A 22,762-nucleotide genomic window follows, 5' to 3' on the forward strand; every position below is an offset into this window, starting at 1 on the left:
CCGTTGTCATTTCACAGATGAGAGCAGTGAGGCCCGGGATCTAAGCCCCGGCTCCCGCCTTCTGGTCCCCTTGCTTTCACGGTGCCTCATTGCACTGACCCTAAGGGGTCGGTGACGATGGGGGCGGCCTGCCCCTCCGCCGCCTGCAGACGGCTATCTACCATCAGAGACCCCACAGCGGGGGCTCGGCCTCAGCCCGCCCCGGGGCGGGTCCCCGTGTACCCCGCGGTCCTGGGGACAAAGGGCGGCGCGCCCGAGCGCAGCCCTCTCGCGGCATGGGTTGCGGCGCCAGCACGAAGGTGGCCCCGGGGCCGCGGGGCCCGCGGGAGGGTCTGGGCGCAGGCAGGCCGGAGACAGCGGCGGAGGCGGCGCGGAGGATGCGGGTGGCGCGCTTCCGAGCGCGGTTCGAGCCCCGGGTCCTAGCCAGGTGAGGCGCGCAGCAGGCGGGCGGAGGGGACCGCTGACAGGTGGGCTCCTTTCCCTAACCCCAGACGGGCTCCTTTCTGATGCCAGGCCCCTGATGGACCACCCGTGACCCTCTCCGCTCCTTGGCCATGTAAATCTACAGCCCGGGGTGTCTTCTCAAGGACCTGGGCGCCGTGCCTTTGAAATGCAATCAAGAAGGAAAGCTAGGGCCACTGTTGAACAATGTGTGCGGGCAGGCCGGATTCTAACTTCCACAACGCTCAGAAGTCCTCATCACACTGACACCCTCCCCTAACGTCCTCCGGGATTCTCTAGGAGCTCACTCCAGCCTTCAAACTCTCCTGCCTTTGACAGCTGAGTCCATCTCTCTCCCTGTCGCGATGGTCTGGAATACAGCCTTCCTTGCCCTTTCAACCAGTGTCCAGTGCAGCCTCTTTGACACCTGTGCAGGCAGGTCAGAGGACAGGGCAAATTCAGACTGAAAGGAAGAGGAGCAGCCGCAAAGAAAGGGAGGGATGCCTGGGGTGGGAGTAGGGGTGGGGAGGGCCTCCAGGCCCCCATCGCGCCTAGGGGGCCTTGCCACAGCCAACCGGGGCTGGGTTCAGACAAGCCTGGTTTGTGAAGGATCTGTACGAAATTCTAGAAAAGGAGATCACAGTTAGTGGAATAGAAACAGGCCTTCCGATCAGCCAGACTTGAGATGCTCTCCTGTCTCTTCCATCGTGTGTCATTGGGAAAGTTCCTCAGCCTTTCCCCTTCCTCAGTTTCTGCCTCTGTAAAATGGGAATGCTGATATCCATCGCATAAGAATGCGGTGAGGATAATTAAAGTCAGACATGTGAACCTTGCTGCACAGTGCATGGCACGAGTCCTCATTTAGATGTCAGTGTGATGCTTACCGTTGTCTTCGTGAAGCACACGCAAAACCTAGTTGACTCTACGTAGGAAATGAGCAAAGAGGGCACCTTGGTTGGCCTGAGGAGCAATTTCCTCAGAGTGCACCATGTTGGACACACTGAGGAAGGAAATCATGGACCACCCCCCCCCCCCCCCCACCTTCCACTCTGCAGTGTTTGGTGAAACACAGTGGTGGTGGCTCCCCTGGCTTCTCAGAGACCCTTCTAGGCCTACAACTGCATGCTCACTTCATCACAGTGCTCTGACCAGGGTCTACGCTGAGACTTTTTCTGGCCTCCTTGGGAACTTCTAGTCCAAGGACGACTTGAGGATCAGTCCAGTAGCTGCTAAGCTTAGAGAAGAACAGAGCTGGCTGATCCAGCTGAACTTGAAGCAGAGTGGACACTGGGTCTTGTCAAGACTGAATTGGTTAAATGGCATTGCTGGTCGTCTGTAGCCAGGGAGATGAGGGCCACTGGGTGCTAGTCTTTATCCACTCTTATAACCTCCACCTCCAGGGTGCTCCCAGCCCCTCAGAGTGTGAGGGGCCATAGAAGCAGAGGATCTCAACATTGGAAGGGTTTTAGAGACTAACTCAAGGCCCTTCTTTAACAGATGAGGATTTGAGCCCCAAGAGATGAAGTGATTTGTCCAAGTTGGTGGCAGAGTTGGGCGTAGAACACAGTTGTCTTTCCTCTCTGTTGTGATTCCACTATAACTCTTGCAGAAGGGGGAGGATAGAATTTAAACCTGACTATATTCACTTTCTTCTTGGGAATTCATTACAATTGCTTCTATCAAACAGGTTGTGATATTTTTATTGTTTCCACGTTTTATTTTTTTATCCATGTTCAAAAGATTCCCAGTTGGTGGCAGCTGAGGTTAAAGTGATAATTTCAATTTCCATCCTCTTTGGGATGATGTAAAATTGCATCACCTACAAAGTTGACTTTGAGGTGGCTCTGTAGGGACTGGAAGTGGAGGAAATGGAACAGCCTTGTAAATGCGTTCTCCCATGCTTGATTCAATCCTTAATGTTTTCAAAATGTATATGATAATTTGGGAATAATATGTATTCAGTGAATGATTCCTTCAGTCATCGTTTACTGCTGTCTCCTTTGTGTAGGGCATTGCACAAGATATAGCCACTCAAGTCATAAAAATGGTCAACATCCATAGCCATCAAGGGCTCAGAAGCAAGGTTGCAGCTTCAGGAATTTGTTATGGGACTTTTGTTATTGTCTGAAGCCATTTATTTCCACTGCTCTAAATCTTGGCTTAAGGCCTACTGTTTCCTCCAATGTGAAATTCCAGGCGTTTTTTCAAATATTTAGTATATGAAGATCCTTAGCAGTATTGAATAAAGCTCCTTTTATTTGAGCAAAAGAGTGTAGTTCCTCAGAAATGGTAATTCATCTGCTTTCTGATGATTAATTCTGTGAGCAAATGAATTTGCCTGTGGTTTTGAGGGCGTAGTGATAAATTAGTGTTTGCAAGTGCTTCCATCCACATTAGACGTAATGTAAAACTAGGTTGGTCTGCAAAACAATAGAATTTGAAATGCCTGTGATCATCTTTAAAATCACACTGAGAGTGCATGTGAATAAAAATCAGATCTGGAAGGAGAAGAGGGGACAGAAGCTGTTTAGGATTACTAAACTGCAATCTGTTTTGATAAGGTAATTGGCCAGAAAATTAAATGCACCATATAGAACAAAGCTGTTTTCTGCAGGCTGGTATAGCCAAATGCCATTTTTATTTCATAAGCACCAGAATATAAGGAACAAGTAAGTAGACAAAAAAAAATTTTTAGGAAGACTAAGCTCAGCAAAAAGAAATAAGGGTCTTTAAAGCACGATTGGTGTTCCCGTTTGAATCTTTGGCATTGAGGATGTCACTTAAAGATTTACCTTCTCCTTGCTTACTCCCCGAGTACGTTCCATTCTCTGGCATCCTTGTGTGGAAGAAGTTTTAATAAAGTGGGAAGAGCACCGAATTATGATCCAGGTAAGGATATCTGGATTCTAACCCTGACTCTTCAACTTGAATGACTGATTAGCCAACCTCAGCTTCAAATTTCCTCATTTGTAAAACGAGGAGTTGGATTAAATCATTCTCTATATTCTTTCCAGCTGTAAAAGCATGATTCTAAGTCAGGCACTTTCTCAATGTTTCTTAAATAAAGGTAGAGGGTTACATTTGGTAGGATTCTTAAGTTTACATAGACACTTACACAGGTAATTCAAGTTTAAGATCCCTAGCCTTTGAAATCCTAGCTGACTTCCTGGCCTTTCTGAGAGATAATTGTTTTACACATTATTGACATACGACCCGTGTTAAAATTCTGTTTGCTGTGTAGAAATTGCAAGTGCAGGAGGTGACTGGATGGTGGGGGAGGGAGAGTGTGGAGATGCAAAGCTGCTGGCTGCAGGGTGGTCCTAACTCCACCCCCACCACTGAAACCGTACGGGAAACCTGCCCTAATAACAGGCAGGCTTACTTTTCCAGTGGTCATCTGTTACGGAGCTACTGTGGACCAGACATGAGATGTGCCCAGACCTGAGAGCTCCCGGTCAAGCATCCAGAATAAGCCTACTCGTTGTGCCCTGTCTCCTGATATGGTTTCTTCTCTCTTCTGAGAAGTTATAAACAAGACTAAGCTTCCTTTTTATTCTCTCCGCCTGATTTGGTGGTTGTTGTTGACGAATGATAAAAACAAAAGCTGGAGGGAGGAAAGAATATGGTAGAGGGAGGTCCTGAAATTTCTCAAGGAAATTTTGGTGAAAATCATTTGAAGGGTTTGGATTTAAATTCCATCCATTTCCACTACAATCCGTGTGACCTTGGGAAATCACTTAGCTTCTTTAATCCTTAATTTCCCTATCCGAAAGAGGGAGATAGTATTATATCATCAGTAGGAATATCGTAAGGATAAGAATTAAAAAAGAATGCCTAGCACATAATAAATTGATAATAAATGGTAGCTATTAAGATTACTTATCTTTCTACCAACTAATTACTTTTATATCACTTGCTTCCATTTTTTTTTTTTTTTAAGGAAGATTATCCCTGAGCTAACATCTGCTGCCAATCCTCCTCTTTTTGCTGAGGAAGACTGGCCCTGAGCTAACACCCATGCCCATCTTCCTCTACTTTATATGTGGGACTCCTGCCACAGCATGGCTGGATAAGCAATGAGTAGGTCTGCGCCCAGGATGTGAACTGGCGAACCTGGGCTGCTGAAGCAGAGCATGCAAACATAAACGCTGTGCCACAAGACTGGCCCTTCACTTGCCTCCATTTTGAAAGAGGATTTGGGGTGGCTTTCAAAAATAATAAACACAGTTAAGGAATGATAAGCAAGGAAATAGGATGGGGAATATAAAGATAGAAAAGATGATATAAATCATCAACTTAGATAATTTTGAGAATCATCACTTCTGAGGATAACAGAGTTGCTTTTTCTTCCCAACAGGTATGACATCAAGGCTCTTATTGGGGCAGGCAAATTCAGCAAGGTTGTCAGGGTGGAGCAGAAGACCACCAAGAAACCCTTTGCAATAAAGGTGATGGAAACCAGAGTGAGAGAAGGCAGAGAAGCCTGTGAATCTGAGCTCACCGTCTTGAGGCGGGTTAGGCATCGTTACATTGTCCAGCTCATGGAGATCTTTGAGGCCCAGGATCGAGTCTACATAGTGATGGAGCTGGCCACGGGAGGGGAGCTCTTCGACCGACTCATGACCCAGAGGTCCTTTACAGAGCAGGACGCGGTCAGAATCCTCCACATGGTGGCTGATGGGATCAGGTACCTGCACGCATTGCGAATCACTCACAGGGACCTAAAGCCCGAAAATCTCTTATATTATCATCCAGGTGCAGAGTCGAAAATTTTAATCACGGATTTTGGTTTGGCACACTCTGGGAACAAAAGTGGTGACTGGACAATGAGGACACTGTGTGGGACCCCAGAGTACATAGCCCCCGAGGTCTTGCTGAGGAAACCTTATACCAGTGCAGTGGACATGTGGGCTCTTGGCGTGATCACGTTTGTTTTACTTAGCGGATTCCTGCCTTTTGATGATGAAAGCCACACAAGGCTCTACAGGAAGATTCTGAAAGGCAAATATGATTATGCACGAGAGGTAAGAGATCATTTTATGGCTGTTGAGTTGGGCTGAGGTAGAGTTTCTGCACCTCAGCACTATTGATGGTTGGGGCTGGATGAATCTTTATTGGGGGTGAGGTGGGGACATGGGCGTGGGGCTGTCCTGGCATTGTAGGATGCATAGCAGCATCTCACTAGATAACCACCCGACACCAGTAGATACTGTGGCTGCTGGTCAATACTGATATCTAGTAGGTATATCAGATATACATCTTCCCTGACTTGTGACAACCCAAATTGTCTCCAGACATTGATAAATGTCCCCTGGGGGGCAAAATCATTCCTGGCTGAGAGCCATTGGTCTCAGGGCAGCAAGAGCCCCAATTATGGAAATTGTCTGTGGTTAGCACATGACACTGACAATCAAGTGGATAAGGGAGTTTGTTTGCTGTTTATTCTCCAACTCAGCATGCAGACCCTGGGCCAGCTGAGTCGACTGATGTGTACTCAGAAGCCCAGCAGGATGCTGCGGTGTTTGGGGAGAGATTTTCCTCCTTAAATCGAGATGATCTCAGCCCCTTTAGTGAAGTGGTGTTTCCATAGAGAAACATTTAAGCTCACAGCTTGTGTCAAATATTTATCCATTGTTTAAACTTGGAGCAGCCAGTGTTCAGGAATGTGTTAACCTTTTGTTGTTTTGTTTATGGAAGGAAAGTTACCATGCTTGTGTGTGGGAAGCAGGCAAAATAGGAAATTCGTTTCACGTTGAGCAAGTGACCAAGTTTATTTTTTGTTTAACTATACAAGGATTTTTTTCCTCGCAAAGTATTGATAGTTATGATTATATCTGCTTAGAGTGTAACATCTGTATGAAGAACATCTTAAGCAAAATTAAAAGCTAAATTACAAATCGAAAAATATTTTCCATTCTCTGACAGAGCCTTCATATCTTATTGTCCATGTACATGTTTTAAAAAACTCATACCAATTGACAACTGAGAACTGAGACATAGGGAAATAGGAAAGAATCTACAGACAGTGCAATATCATTGATTATTGAAAGTTTGGAAAATGTCCAGCCTCACTCGTGACCAAAGAAATGCAAATGAAAAAATTTTCTTCTTTTGATTTTTCAAATTGATTAAAAAAACCCGAAAAACTCAACTTAACTCTACTCATCGCTGCCAGGGCGCTAAGAGATTAGCCCTCTCATTTGCCACTGGTAGAGGGTGAATTGTTACAGATTTCTTGGAAAGTAGTTTGAAAATACCCATCTAGAACTTCAAAAAGTTTGTATCTTTTGATGTGGTAATTCCACTTCTAAGAATCTAAGAAATTAATCCCAGATGTGGCCAAGGTTTCAGTAAAAAGATGCTCATCTGAGCTCTATTACAAAAGTGGCAAATGGAAAAGAACCCTAAGAGCATGTTTGAATAAAGTACGAGACAGTCGTATGACAGAGCATGGTCATCCCTAAATTATGCATGTTTAAAAATTATAAGGACATTGGAAAATGTTCACAATATGCTGCCAAGTGAACAAAAAGCTGAATGCAAACTGTGTTTAGAGTGTTATCAGAATCGCATTGGAAAATGCATGCATAGGGAAAAGGCTTGGAAGAAATATAATAAAGTGTTAACAGAGCTCATCTCCTGGTTTGGAGGTTATGGATCATTTTGGTATTCTTCCTTATAATTTGAATATCTTTGCTTTCTGTTTTTGTTTTCTTTACAAAGAATGCATGTTTCTGTTTTGGTTATCTATTGCTGCATAACAAACCGTCCCCAAACCTGGTGGCTAAAGTAACCAGTGTTTTATCATGACTCCTGGTTCTGTGGGTTGATGGGGTTCCACTGGGTGAGTCTTCTGCTCCACGTGATGTTGGAGGGGCTACAGGCATCCGGGGCCTTGACGGGGATGGAATATCCATGGTGGCCCGTCAAGTGTCTGACATCTTGGTGGGGATGGCTGGACAGCTGGGTTCAGCTAGGTCAGCAGGACCGCTGGGCCTTTTTCTCTCTCCTCTCTCTCCATCTCCAGGCCTCCTTCTCTTCGCAGGGTTTCTCTGTGTGGTCTCTCCAGCAGCATAGTCAGACTTTTTACCTGGCGGTTTAGGCCTTCCAAAAGGGAATATTCCAAGAGGGAGACAGTGGAAGTTACCAGTCCTTTTCAAGGCTGGGCTTGGAAATGGCACAGCATCGCTTTGCCCTCATTCCATTGGTTACTGTGAGCCCCAGACCAGCCCAGATTCCACGTGGGAGGAGACCACACAGGGTGTGACTAACTGGGGATGTGGTCCCTTGGGGCCACACTCAGACCAGATATCACAATTATTTTTTTGATGTGTAAAAAAACAGTATATTGTGTTAAGTGTCCAAAGTCCAAAAGTTGTCAGGTTTAATTTAGAAGGTTTCTGAGGTCCGGTTCCCCCAAAGGCAGCCCTGAGAAGAGGACTCCTGTGCAAGTGATTGATTAGGGATAGACGCCCAGGGAGATGGGTGACGGGAGTGGGGGAAGCAGGACAAGGAAGGGGAGGGGGCCAAGGCCACGGGAGTCAGCCTCGTCTTGCAGGGAAGTTATTCCTCTGCATTATTCCAACCTGACACACATGAGTTGGGTTTTCACACACACACACACACACACACAGACACACAGACACACAGACACACACCTATCACCTACGTCACTCTCAGTGGTGCTGGTGGAGAGGTGATGGTAAATTCTCATGTTCTCTGGGGATCCAGGCAAAGTGGTTCCAGGAGCCCCAGGTGGTCTGCTGAAAGAGTGAGGTGCTGGGCTTTAGAAGCAGAGCACTCCAAAGGAGAGAGGTGTGGGTACACGCAGAAAAGATGAGCTCAGGGTGTGGGTGGAGCACTGACATCATCTCCACGGCAGCGGCACTTCGATTTCTGGAGGAAATGCCTGTTTGTGGCCCCAGAGTACTGACAACAACCATCACAGAGCAGGAGCGTGGCTGCTTATAACAAGTTATGGGATTTAGATCCCCCCTGGCTTTTTTCCCCATGCTTGTCAGGCACCCATGTCCATCTTATTAACATTTTCCTCTAATATTACCAAGTGTCTTAGTCATCTCGCACTGCCATAATAAAGTACCACAGATTGGGTAGCTTAAACAATATAAATTCAGGGGCTGACCTCATGGCGGAGTAGTTAGGTTCCCGTGCTCCACTTTGGCGGCCCAGGGTTTCGCTGGTTCGGATCCTGGGCGTGGACATGGCACCACTTGTCAAGCCACACTGAGACGGCGTTCCACATGCCACAACTAGAAGGACCTACAACAAGAATATACAGCTATGTACTGGAGGGATTTGGGGAGTAAAAGCAGAAAAAAAAAAGAAAGAAAAAAAAAGAAGATTGGCAACAGTCGTTAGCTCAGGTGCCAATCTTTAAGAAAAAACAACAAAACAATAGAAATTCAAGTCCAAGATAGGGATGCCAACAAGGAGGGTTTCATCTGAGGCCTCTTCTCTGGGCTTCCGGCAGCTTACGATGAAGAGGAATGATGCATTTGATGTAAACAGCAAATATTTTACTAGGTACCTGGCAGATCCATACTCTAATCTCACCCATGTACAAGCAAAAAATGAGCCATAATACTAACGTTTGATTCTTCTTGATTTTGGTGTGAAACGTATTCCTTTTCACGAAGCTTCAGTGAGCTTTCCACCTAGGCTGCTCTTTCCCTTTTCTGAACGGTGTTGAGGATTATAATAAATCTCTTTCGTTTTGACATTTAGTCTATATGTCATCTCCCTAAGACACTGTAGACTCCTTGAACACTGAGACTCCACTGTGTTTTCCCTCTCCAATAGGATATCACAAAGAGCTAAGCATAGAGAATGCGTTTCAAAAAAACAGATTGCTTTTGAAAATTATGAGAGATTCCGATCTATAGCTATGTGAGTAAATGTGTCTCCACTATAACTGCACTGAGCAGAGACTACAAATTTTAAGTTATAGTAAGGAAAACCATTAGGTAATTAATATTTTTAGTTGCTGAACTTGTTAGACTAATAATGGAATGTGAGGATGGTTCGGAATGTCATACTTACTTTATTCCCTGGGTTTGCGGGGTCGGGTTCTCCTATCCACTTGTTTCCTGCAGTGCCTGAGGGGCAAGCAGGGTGGAAAGACACAGCAGACGATGGAAAAGGGGTGGAAGAGGGCAGAGATCCCCTCCCACTGTGAGAGGGGCCTTCCCCTCTCTACTTGATTGCCAATGCCACCATTATGGCTTTCAGCACAGGGGCAGGGCTCATGCTGGAGACGGTAAGTAAGAGGCTCATCCACGATTCTCCTGAGACCCTCTGAATGCATCCTTGTGGTCTCCTCCCTTCCTCCTGGTCAGGGCTTCCTGGGCCAGGAGGCATGCTTGGTTCTGGGAATAGCCACGTGAAAATGCTCATGTCCCTGCTCCTAGGGGTCTAGTGGTCTTGTCTGAGAGACCAAGTAGTGTCAAGTATCTCTTCACATATAATTGCTTTGATGCACTTAGAAACAGAGGCTCAGAGTGCACAGAGGGAGGGAAGAGAGCCTGTCGCTGCTGAGGAAAGTTGGGCTGGATCTCATGAAGGAGCGGACGTTTGTGCTGCGTCTTGGAGCTTCTGAAAGGGAGATTGGCACGTTCCAGGTAGACAGAACGACACATGCAAAATTACACACATGGGAATAAATTGACAGTAAAAACTAAGAATTTTAGAGCATTGGTGTGCACAGGAATGTGGATTTAAGTGGGTATTTTGTAGAGCGGGGCAGTGTGGTGGTTAGGGGCACAGACTGGAGCAGTACTGCCTGGACTCCACTCCCAGCTCTGCCGCTTACTAACTGTGTGACTTGGGCACGTTTCTTAATTTCTCTGTATCTCAGTTCCTTCATTTGTAAAACAGTAATAATGATTGTCTACCTAATAGGGTTCTTGTGAAGATCAAATGAGCCTATAGACGTAGAGAGCTTAGAATAGTTCCACATGTTAGTACAAATATGGTCTGGGCTATATATGTGTTAGCTATTTCTGTTATTACCACTATTAATATAGGAAACGGTAGGGCTGAAAGTTTGAATTTTGCTTAAATAAGTTATGAGGTAAATGTTTATATTTTATAGTACAAATTTTACTTATTGAGTGCACCTTTTTTATCTTTTAAATGGAATAGTGAGAAAAGCGTGGTGTTAGCTTTTTAATGCTGATGATAAATGACACATTCTTGCCAAGGAGTTGGGAATCATATGTTCTTGTCTAGTTATATTGCACTGTATCACAGTAATCTTTTTTTGGTGTGAAATAAACTGATAATAAAATAAGTCTTATAACCATATTAGCCAGCTGACAAGGATAAACACTGGCATTAAAAACATATTTTAAAAAATCCCACATGCATATTGATAGAAAATGGTCCCCATGTGCTTAGATTCACCTATGATTGCTGTACTGTTAGGAAACAAGTTTATTGGGGCCAGCCCTGGTGACCTGGTGGTTAAGTTCAGGGTGCTCCACTTCATCGGACCAGGTTCAGTTCCCAGGTGAGAACCTACACTGCTCTGTTAGCGACCATGCTGTGCTGGTGGCTCACATACTAAAAAATAGAGGAAGACTGGCATAGATGTTAGCTCAAGGTGAATCTTCCTCAGGAAAAGAAAAAAAAAATTATTGGTGCACTCCCTTAGAATTAACATATCTGCTAGATTATACTCACCAGCCATGACCCTGATTTTTTTTATCTCCTTATCGCCACTAATTTCTCTTATTTTTCCTTTACTATATCTTCTCTTTTCAAGTCATGAAGTAGGAAAAAAGGAGAGGAGAGCAGAGGATTAGTTCTTTAATCCCCTTCATTCTCTTTCCATCATGACTAGAATTCCAATAATGAACATTGCATCATATTTCACTTAGGCCATAATTCTGGTAATTTGGTTCTCATTCCTGTGGTTTAATTCTAAGATTCTTATGCTCACAGAAAACATGGTGCTCAATATTCTTTAATGACATTTTTTCTTTAAAAGTTGTTTTATGGAAAATAATTTTAATGGTTACAAAATCTTTCAAAACATACTTCATTTTCTGCTTATCCCTTTCTTCATCTCTTCTCTAATTTACCTTAAATTGGACCAATATATATCTTCTTCTCTTAAACTCAGTCTCAAGCAGCGTTTCTAGGAATTAAAACAGTGGAGCATTTCATTTTGAGCGTGTAGATGTTGACCTTACGTAAGGGAAGTGATTAGCGTGGAAAGTAACTGTCTGCATCCTTGATTATGCTGCACATGTTGACCTTGACATCATCAACAGGATGCATGGAGTTGAGGAGAAAAGAACTGTTTGAATAAAGTTTTTACAAACCGAGAAATGTCTGGGTTTAATATCATGCTTGTATTGTTTACGCTATGGTTCATGAGGTTTATAATATAGGAGCTAGTTCTAAATGTAGATTATACATAGAAGGATGGGTCAACCACTGATTCAGTTTCAAAGACTAATTCAATTTTTCGTTTCTCTTCTTATGTTCCTCTTTTTTTGAGGAAAATGGAACACTTCTCTTTTTAACTTTTAGTGCTTTGAAACATGGTAGGTGCTCAAAAAATTAAGCTCTCTCCAATCCTCTTTAAATCTCAGAGTTTTCCTTATGCGTGAAGGACGGGGAGAGAGGCTTGCCTCATGTCAAGAACCTCCTAATTCACAAAAATGTCCCCTTTATGACCCTGGGGTAGAATTAATTTGGTCTTTCTTCACTTTTTATTAGATGTCACCTACAATAAGTTTGTGAGTATCTGTTCCCTTTTTCCAGGTTTACAAAGGCCCCAGAAGATGAAGCATTCTGACATAATCAGTCGAAGCTTCGTCTTTGAACAGTTTGCTTTGGCAAAGATAAAATACAATTTAAAGTCTGCTTTGCACATTGGGTAGAAAACATTTTAAATATCTATGACATAGTGATGGTGGACAAAATCTCTTACTTCTTGAGATGAGTGAGAATGATTTTATGCAGTCTCCTGCTAGTAAAGTCATGGAGAGTCAGTCAGTACTTTTGGGCACATTCACGTAAAATTTAACTGCAAAGCTTAAGTACGGTCCTTCCAAGGCCGTCCACTGAAGTTCAGAGAAGGAAGGGAAATGCTAGTCAGAGGCTTGTCACCAGCAGGAATTTTTAATAAAAATTACTGTTTTTCAGGATATAAATGCTACTTTAGTGCTCTCAGCTCAAGGATTTGAATGCTAGCTGATCCATCTACTTAAAAAAATAGATATTTGTAGTTTTCTGAAACTCTATAATTAAATCCACTGATAATTACCCTATACTTCAGCAAGCTCTATAGTTAGCAAATTTCAACATTAATTACCATTCTTAAAATTTAAGCTGTGCCTCTAGAATTTCAGGGACTGCGTATATGTTGTGTGTGTGTGTGTGTGTTTGTGGTGTCCAGCTTTTTAACCATGATTGTTACTAATGATTCTCCGTGGGCATTTCTGCAAAGGAGCCAAGAAAAATGAAAGCTTTGACTAGTCATGGGGATATTATTCATTCTTTAAACTAGTTACTGAGCCAGTTTCTGTATATTTATTTGTCTTCTGCAGAGGCTATTACATTGGCTCTATTAATCGACGTCCATGAAAGAAGAGAAGGAGAATGTGGATCTTGAATGTGGGACTCTGTTGTCTCGTGGAGGGGTGCCGGGGATTGCCATGGGGACTCCCGGGGCTCGGAGTGAGGAGGAGAGTGAAGGAGACCATAGGATACAAAGCTGTGAGTGACCCCTAGATAAAGAGAACCCTGGACAGTTCAATCTGGGAGCTGATGCAGAAAATTGGAGAAGGAGGTAGGGCCTGGTTGCCAGAACAAGGAAGAGGCAGGAAAGGATGGAGTGGAGAACAGAGCCAGTGAACGGACACTACAGGATGGCCAGGGAGCACCAGCCTGAGCAGAAGCTGGAGGACTTTGATGGAGAACAAGTAGGCTCCAGAGAACCAGACTCTTTTAAAGGGCCTGCACTTGGGTGCATATCAGGAGGAAAATTGTTCGCCAAGAAATTGGAAAGCAATAAACTAAAATCATTCCTTACTTCCTGGTTTAAAGTGAAAGGGTCAAGACATCTGTAGAATATAAGATATTATCCCTCTAAATTCCTTCTATTCCTTCAACGTGAATAAATCGTGCAATTGCTAGCATTAAATTTCAGTTTCATACTTTTTTTTGTGACTGTTGTTTTAAACAGCTTAGCCAATTTTTACTGAAGACAGGAAAATATGCAAAGAATCAGACGAAGAAAGGAAGAAAGAAAAAAGGGAAAAAAAAAAGCCTGAATTGTCCACAGATATTACAGTTTACTTGTGACTAAATTAATTGAGTGACTTTGGGATAAAAAAAAAGTGCTACCTTTCTTTTTACATGGTTCACTATCTCTTAACACAAAATGTTTTTTTTGAGGGCCCTCATTTATCATGATATTAGTAAGTGAAATTGGTCTGAGAAGTTTGGGATAATTTTTATGTTCCGGTTTCCTAAATACAGTTGGTAAACGTGTCCGCAAAAGAGCTGAGGAGGGAGTCAAATTGTGATTTAATAGTTACAGGAACAAGAATAACAGAAATCTACATATTATTTCATACTTTGAAAATCATTTTTCACATACTTAGTCTAATTTGGTCCCAACAGCAATCTTCTGAAAGAGATGCGATGGTCCACATTTTTCTGATGAAAACTGAGACCCTGAGATTCATAGCTGAGTGTGGCAAGGATAGCCTGTCTAGTCCAGGCACACTTACTTCAATGTCAAGATTTTCCACATTAAGATGGATTAACAGGCTGGCTGAGGGCGGTGACTCCCTGGGACTGCTGAGAAAGGGCCAGTCAGGGGAATCTTCACAGCAAAGAGTGAGGACGGCCAAGTCAAAGAGGAGAGATTATGAGGAAAGCTTCATTGAACATAGAGTGGATGTGAAATCAGGTAGAGGGTCTGAGTGATGTCATCAGGTGACAGCTGGTCCAGAGTAGAAATTTGATTCAACAGGTGGTCTCCAAATTGCTTTTGGTCACATAACACTATCAGTCAAAAAATTTTGAGCATGCACACTCAGTTTTTATTCATTTATAGAATATATACATGTATGCATATTAATCTCTTTTATACTTTATGAAATTAATTTGAGTTTGAATAATGAGCTTTGGCTGAAGAATTTTTCCCCCAGGATACCAGTTGCCTTATTTTCTGCTACTGCATTTTAAATGTGTATTCATTTGGGGTCACCTCAATGAGCTCTCTGTAAGTCTCATTGCACGTATTTTATATTATTTCCAGAAAAATTCAATTGCTTGTCTTATAATGTTCCATTGGAGCATCTAATTTAACCTTCACTTAAATAGTTCTGAGCCCAGATAAACGTGTCTGGATCTGGGGCCAAATAGATGTCTAGCCAGGATCACAGGACATGCCATCGTGAGTGCCAGCCACTGATACGCTTTGTCTAGAGTTGCAGGTGTACATTTTATTTCCCCTGTGTGTGAGTATTTGGCAAATGTGTGCGTTTACTTTGTGCATTTTATTTTTGGGATAAATACTTCTCCTATCTAATTTACCTAATTAAACTGAAGTGAAAAAAAAGGGAGAAATTCCTTTCCTGATTTTTTTGCATTCAAATTCTGGGTTAATAGAGTGCTAAGAGATTAGAGAGTGTGATGTCTACAGATGGAGTCTGATTTTTCCTCATACAAGGACAAAGACAATAGGTTGTAAGAATTCCCTTCTCTTTCTTGGGAGGTACAATTTTGAAAACACACATCAACTAGAAATTGCTGTTTGAGATACAGCAAATGCAAGGGCAATTTTCTCGATGTTTCTTCTTTGTAGATGACGAGGGATAAAAAAAATATTTTTTTTTTCTAAGTACGTGCTATGCATAGGTAGGTAATGCAGAAAACAAGTTTGAGTATAAAGCAAGGCCCTCTTGGTCTCATCCTCCCAAAGTCACTATGAATTGCTGCTGTCGTACTTGAAGCATGTGCAAAAGCTTAAATGTTCCTAGAATAGCGCTAGATCCCTAAAGCATCAGCTAGCTAGTCGCACATACTGCTCTATGTCACGTCTTGGCTACATGCTGAATCCCACTTGTAGTCAGCCGATCGGGAACAGTGACGGCCCCGTGTGTTGAGAGGAAACGCACTGCGGGAGGATCGTGTGCTGAAGCGTCCTACAGTTCTTACAATTGTCTCTCCAGACTGTGGAGATAGAGGCGTCCGGCGTCCGGAGCAAGCTTTCAAAGGAGAGAACAGTCGATGATTTCTCAATCCGTTCCACTTCCAACTCTAGCTCATTCCTGGAGTTGCAGGGACTCCATGAGAGGATAAGAATGTGATGAATACTAACTTGCTATTGGTGAGTTCACCAACGACAACCGCTGTGCCTTGTCTGGCTCGTGTAAATGTGATGTGGGAACTCACATTGCTAATGGCAGCACTCTGGCTGGATTTCTTGAAAGGAATGCTCACTCACTGGACAGAGTTTGGAAGAGAATTTCTGTGCTGTATTTCGTTTTTGCCATAGAGATTTTTTTTGCCTCTCTCTAAAGTGGATTTTTAGGTTTACCATGTATTAAATGACATAGTATTCAAATTTCTTATTTGAAAAAGGCTTTTAGATTTGATATGCATTGATCCTTATAATTAAGAACGTGATTCTCTATGGGTGTGTGTGTGTATATTTATTTTATTCTATGTTATTTTTTTACTTTTCTTCTCAGCCTTGGCCAAGTATTTCTCACTTGGCGAAGGACTTTATAGACAAACTACTGATTTTGGAGGCTGGTCATCGCATGTCAGCTGGGCAGGCCCTGGACCATCCCTGGGTGATCACGATGGCTGCAGCGTCTTCCATGAAGAATCTTCAGAGGGTCATCTCCCGGAACCTCATGCGGAGGGCATCTCCCCACTCTGAGAGTCCCGGATCTGCACAGTCTTCTCGGTCACGTTCTTATCACAAATCGAAGCGTGTGTGGAGCAAGAGAAGCTTAAGGGTAGAAGAGTCACCACTGTCTTCACTCTTGTGAGCAGATGACCTTTAAAACTACTTTATCCAACTTGAAGTGAGATCCGTCAACTTCATTAATGGCATTAGCTCATGAGAACTATTTCAGCTAGATTAAGGCACCCTAAAGCTCCAGGGCGTGAGAGCATGTGGTTACGGTTGGATAACGTTGACCTTTACTTGTAACATTTTTTGGTCTGTTGTTTTCCCTATATCTGTGTTTGTTTCCCCAAAATACACTGCTGTAGAAGATGAATGGTATAGTAAATACTGAATACATTTACATAGTTAGAAGTAGAAGATGAAGAAAATCTCTTAAGAATTAAGTGCATTAAATAAAATACGAGATTATAAGAATAAGGTATGTGTGTGTGAAGGAATGACGAATCAGGGACATAGCAGAGATAGTTAGATATGAGGAATAATTGTATTTATCCTGAAATTACTGATTATGTTTGAGACCAGTGTGTGATGTTAATAACCACTGTGTAACACTCAAGATAGTTACAAGTGTCTGTTAATTTCATATTTAGACAGCAAGTATTTGTGGAAATTGTAAAATATAGGGCACACAAAGATAAACCAGTGGGACTACCTTTAACTGAAGCTTCTGCACAGCAAAGGAAACGATTAACTAAATGAAAAGGCAACTACAGAATGGGAGAACATATTTGCAAACCACATATCTGATAAGAGGTTAATCTCCAAAACATATAAGGAACTCTTACAACTCAACAGTAAAAGACTAATAGCTCAGTTTAAAAAATGGGCTAAGGAATTGAACAGATATTTCTCCAAAGAAGAAATACAAATGGCCAACAGATATACGAAAAGGTGCTCAGTGTCACTAAACATCAGGGAAATGCAAATAGACGCCACAACTGTATATCACCTCACACCTGTCAGAATGGCTGTTATCAAAAAGCAAAAACAAAACAAAACACAACAAGTGTTGATGAGCATGTGGCAACCTTGCACGCTGTTGGTGGGGATGCAAAACTTTGCAACTATTATGGAAAACAATATGGAAGTTCCTCAAAAAATTAAAAATAGAACCACCATATGATCCAGCAATCCCATTTCTGGATATTTATCCAAAAGAATTAAAATCAGGATCTGGAAGAAATTATTAGCACTCCAATGTTTATTGCAGCACTATTCACAAAAGCCAAGATGTGGAAACAACCGAAATGTCTATTGCCAGATGAATGGATCAAAGATGTGGTCTGTACACATAATGGAATACTGTTTGCTCTTAAAAAAGAAGGAAATTCTTTAATATGCAACAACGTGGATGAACTTTGAGGACATTATGCTAAGTTAAATAAGCCAGTCAGAGAAAGACAAACCCTACACGATTCCACCTATATGAGGTATCTAAAAAAGTCAACCTCATAGAATCAGAGTGGAAAGGTGGTTGCCAGGGGCTGGGGAGAGGGGAAACGGGGAGTCACTAATCAACAGGTGTGAAGTTTCAGTCAAGCAAGATGAATAAGCTCTAGCAATCTGCTGTACAACATTGTACCTGTAGTCAACAATAACGTCTTGTTCACTTAAACATTTGTTAAGAGGGTAGATCTCATCTTCCTACAAGAAAATTTAAAAAAAGGATCTTAAGATACAGTTTCTATCCATCAGAAACTCATAGTGTAACTGGGGCATTATTCACTGGACAATGAGATTTTGCAGAATCAGACAAGGGTAATTTTTTTCTAGTGTTAGCACTCATCACCCGCCAGAATCTACAAAGGAGCGTGTGATCATCTCGCTTCACTCCTCTACTGTCAGCTCTTTTTGGTTAGCACTGGTTTCTTCCAGAATCATATAATCAAATATCTTGATGATTCCCAATACCCACCATGTAATAAGTATAAGTGGTGTATTAAAAGAAGTAAGCTCCAAAACTCAGTTCTACAGGCCGGGCACGTGTGGCCTGATCCCCGGTACAGTAAATTTTTGCAAAGTGATATAAAGACTGAAATATTATGGTGAAGTGTATCTGGAGGGTCACTCCCGTGAATGGGTAAATATAGTAAATAAATGATTCATTGCTGAACATGACTTAATTTATTTTATTAATTACAATAATAAAATGCTAGAGTGACACTTACTACAACTGTAAAATCAGCCTTAATTTTCTATTTTATTTTTCTTGACTAGGCTGTCTATATGGAACAGCTATGTGATATATGAATATGAGTGTGTAACTAGTGACACAGATATTTTCTCTTTCAACTGTAATGCTGCATCACATATGGCAAACAATGGCTTAATTACTTTACTATAAAAAAAGACAGAAATTAATTAAAAAATAGAAAAATGGGCAAATATTTTGACAGATAGTTCATAAAAATGCAAATGGCTAGTAAGTAAATGAAAAATGCTTGATTTTACTCATTTAAAAAACGAAAATTAATACTACAAAGAGGTCGTATTTCTACTCCCTCAGATTAGTGCAGTTTAACCCTTGGGTAATCCACGTGGTGTGGAAGGCTGTAGGAAGGCACATCCTCTCATGCGCTGTCCAGAGAGACGGGCACAATCTGGTTCCATGTCACTGGGGGGTAGTTTGGCAACAATATCTATTCAAATTAAAAATGCATCCTTTGACCTAATAGTGGAATTTCTAGAAATTTGTCCTACCCATATTCTTGCCAAAGTTGCAAAGGTGTATGTGCAAAAGTGTATGAAATGTTGTTATTTATAGAAACAGGAATTGCAAGTAGATGCCCATCACAAGGGGAACTCCTTCAACAAAACAGGTCACTTCTAAGAAAGGGCCACCCTGCTGCCACGAAAAACGACGCAGTAGATCCGTGTGTTACGTGATACGTCGTTTGTTAACTGGAAAAGCAAGGCACAGAGTATTATAGTGTGGTCTCATTTGTGTGAAAGAATATCTTCAGAAGCTTGAAAGATTTATAAGAATTGGTAAAAATAGTGATTATCTCTGGAAAAAAATAGGAAGGAGGCTGGAGAGAAAAGTTTGCTCTTCATCATACACCTATTTCTATGTTAAAATTTTGTAATTTATGTATTTGCTTTAAGCCTATAGTAAAAAGAAAATCCAAGTCAAAATGCAAGTGGCAGAAGGTGAAAAACATTGAAAAGCGAAAGGCTTGAATGAGCAACCCCAGAGGAGCTGGGCATTGTCTAATCAGATGTGAAAACTCGTTCTTCATAATTAGATATTTTATATATTTGCCACTTGAAAATTTCAGGATGGAAAACAAGCAATAAAAATTTATAATGTGAATACTTTCAGACTTCTTGAATGATTTAACATGCAGCCGTGTTATTCGATCCTACCATTTATTGAACACTTACTCTATGCCGAGTACGTCGCCCAGGACCGCTAATATATTATCTGATTTACTCCTCACAACAAACTTAAGAGATGGTATTATTCCTAATTTGGCTTTACTGATGAGGAAATTTAGACTCAGAGATGGGCAGTAACTCACTCATGGTCACACAGTAGGTAAGTAGCTGATCTGGAATCAGAAACTCAGAACTCCTTCCTTCATCTCTATGTTGGATCACTTCTAGGAGATTAAAATGCAAAGGGCAAGCTCTGATGCCTTAAATTTTGTCTGTATTGACTCAGAGAAATAGTGGGATACAATATTAGTTGAAATTATGGTGCAAATATTTGTAGTGTCTATGGATAAATGACTGTCACGTCCTTGCCTATGTAGGTTTCCACGAGGTGCTTTTCTATCAACACCAGACTTAGAGGGCTCACCTGCAGGCATCTTCCGGTCCAAAGGGGGAACTAGGTTGCCATGGGGTCAACAGAGAATACTGAAGACAGGGCAAGTAATGAGGTTTAGGAGAGGTAGGCTGGGCTGGGAAGGTGGGTCAAGTCTCAGAGATGAGCCAAAGTGGGGAGTTTGGAATCCAGGGACCAGACAAGAAGGGAGACAGAAGGACCCAGAGCCCCAGAGAGGAGCTAGACACTGAGTCCCGGTTGCTCAGGGTCAGAGTACTTGTTGATACAGTAACGTGGGACCATTAGTGAGAGAACCCACAGGATGCAAGGACAGATGCAGACAGTTGCTCTTGACGCTCTCCATTGCTATGTTCTCAAGGCAGGGACCAGACCTTCTTTACCTTTGAAACCCCAGAATCTGGTAGTCTGCTTTCAGCAGGTCCCCAGTAAGTATTTGAAAAGGAAATGCGGACTGCTGCCTGTCTGACCTTGCCGCCATGGGCACCGGCTCAGCAGATGAAGTTCTGTGGGAGATCTACATTTCCCGACCGTCTGTGGAGGTCGGGAGGATGAGGGGGACAGGCGCCCACTGGGAGCGTTCCTGCGCAGGTGAAGACCCTCTCTCCTTGCTGCCGGGGCTCCTGGACCTCCGCTCACCCCTCCCAAGCTCTTTAAGGTTTTTGAACAGAAGCTTGTGGTTGGGTAATAAATTCCCTTCTCCCCAGCTTTTCTGAAGTTTTACAAATCAAGTCAGGTTGTTTTTAACCGTTTCTCTGAGAAATTCAAGGTTCTTTCACAGGCTTAGGTTCTTGTCATGTTGATTTGTTGTGATAAGGAACTTGTGGGTCATATTTTAACGTCGCAGGCTGGAGATCTCCTCATTCTCCTTTCCCCACGCTGAATGGATCAGCCTAACAAGCAAACCAACCAGACCACTAATCAGCCATATCATCTTCCTAAATTTTATTTTTCAATAAAAAGAGTTTTGCAATTCTACAAATTACACGTATCACTTAACTTTGTTCTGAACTCCTGAGAGAAAAATATAAATTAGCACTTTTTCATGTTTTGACCTTATTCTACCATCCTCTGGTGAAATTAGGTATTGCAAACCAGTTTCTAAATATTTGGATATTCTTTTGGTTACTTGACCAGGGTTAGTATGAATAGAGAGAAAAGAATATCCAGATTATTTTATAAAAAATACATCAAATCTCACATTTCCTCGCTTCTACTTTTCTGCTAAAGTAAGAAAAAACAAGTTTATCCTGGACACTGATATTGACTTCACTCTCATCACTGTCTAGCATCCATTTAGATTTTGTCTTGTACTATTTTTTGTCCTCATTTCTTCTATGCTAGGATTTTCTCTCTTACTCTTTCTCCCTGTCTCCTGGCATTCATGTGATAGCTTGCTAACGTCTTTGCTTGCGTATTTTAAAAATGTTTGTCAAAAAGATCTACTTTCTATTTATATGCAGAAGGTTGATAACCATATTTTGAGGAGTTCTATGTTTGATCGGCATAATCTGAATGATAGAAATCATGCATACGAGTTGGGTTTTTTCATTCTGTTGCATATCATAGTGTTGTTTATTAAAATATGTCAAAATATGATGGTGAATAATCTTTTAAGAGTATAAACTCCTGGAAAGTTAAAATATTTAGGCTAAAGTACAAACATCTTCAATGTAATATGACAAATAATTACTGACTTGTGTTTGGGGTATTTTTTCAAAGTGAAGAAGCTTCACTTGAAAGCAGTCACTTTAACCAAGAGTGAAGTCCAGAGAGAAAGGGTCTAAAACTTGACTAGTGTGAACTTGAAATTGAGACCTGAGGTGGTGTCTTAGTTTCCCGGCCCTCGGGGATCCTTGGCTAGAGGCTGCCTTCCAATTTCTGCCTCAGTCGTCATGTGGCTTCTCCTCTGTGTGTCTCTCTCCTTTTCTGTCTCTTATAAGGATACTTGTCATTGGATTCAGGGCCCGCCTGAATTCAGGATGATCTCCTCTCTGGATACTTACCTGCGTTATAGTCTAAAAGGCCCTTATGTGAAATAAGGCTGCCCTCTGAGGTTCTGCTGGGACCTATCTTTTCAGGGTCACTATTCACTCCACCAGCATGGGGATTAGCACCTGTGGTGTGCAGCTCTGTCTGCAGGTGACCCCTGGTGTCTGCCCTTCCATCTGGATCCTGAACCTGCGTCTTCCTCCTCTGTTGCCTTTGCCCCTGGCTTTGGGGCTCCACTTTCGATCTTTCACAAAATGGTGCTTTAAATATTAACTCGTGGATTTGTTTGGAACAATATTCTATATAGTCTTACAATTCTATAAAATTACATAATTATATGCTATTTCACGGTATATCAATTCAGGAAAAGAGAGACATTTTATCTGCCTCTGAGAAATAATTAATTCAAAGTACTGGATATTCCCATCTTTATTTATTTGTTATTCATTTCCCTGTTTCAAAGATTTTAAGGTGTCTTATATAAATAGATAAATATGAGGTAAAAATCGATTTGAATTGAGTGGAAGAGGAAAGCAGGAAAAAATGACCATGAGAATGAAAGGGATAGGGAAAAGCTA

The 22,762-nt window shown here is 42.0% G+C and overlaps 1 protein-coding gene across 1 annotated transcript; it reads left to right on the forward strand.

Moving 5' to 3' along the window:
• Positions 1-275: 275 nt before the first annotated feature.
• Positions 276-16,833, forward strand: PSKH2 (protein serine kinase H2). Its single transcript, XM_023649339.2, has 3 exons — positions 276-427; positions 4,799-5,465; positions 16,179-16,833. Exons 1-3 carry the CDS (start codon positions 276-278, stop codon positions 16,482-16,484), a joined length of 1,125 nt encoding a protein of 374 aa, XP_023505107.2. The 3' UTR covers positions 16,485-16,833.
• Positions 16,834-22,762: the final 5,929 nt, after the last annotated feature.

This window comes from Equus caballus, chromosome 9 (genome assembly GCF_041296265.1).
Source record: "Equus caballus isolate H_3958 breed thoroughbred chromosome 9, TB-T2T, whole genome shotgun sequence".
Classification (NCBI taxonomy): Eukaryota; Metazoa; Chordata; class Mammalia; order Perissodactyla; family Equidae; genus Equus; species Equus caballus.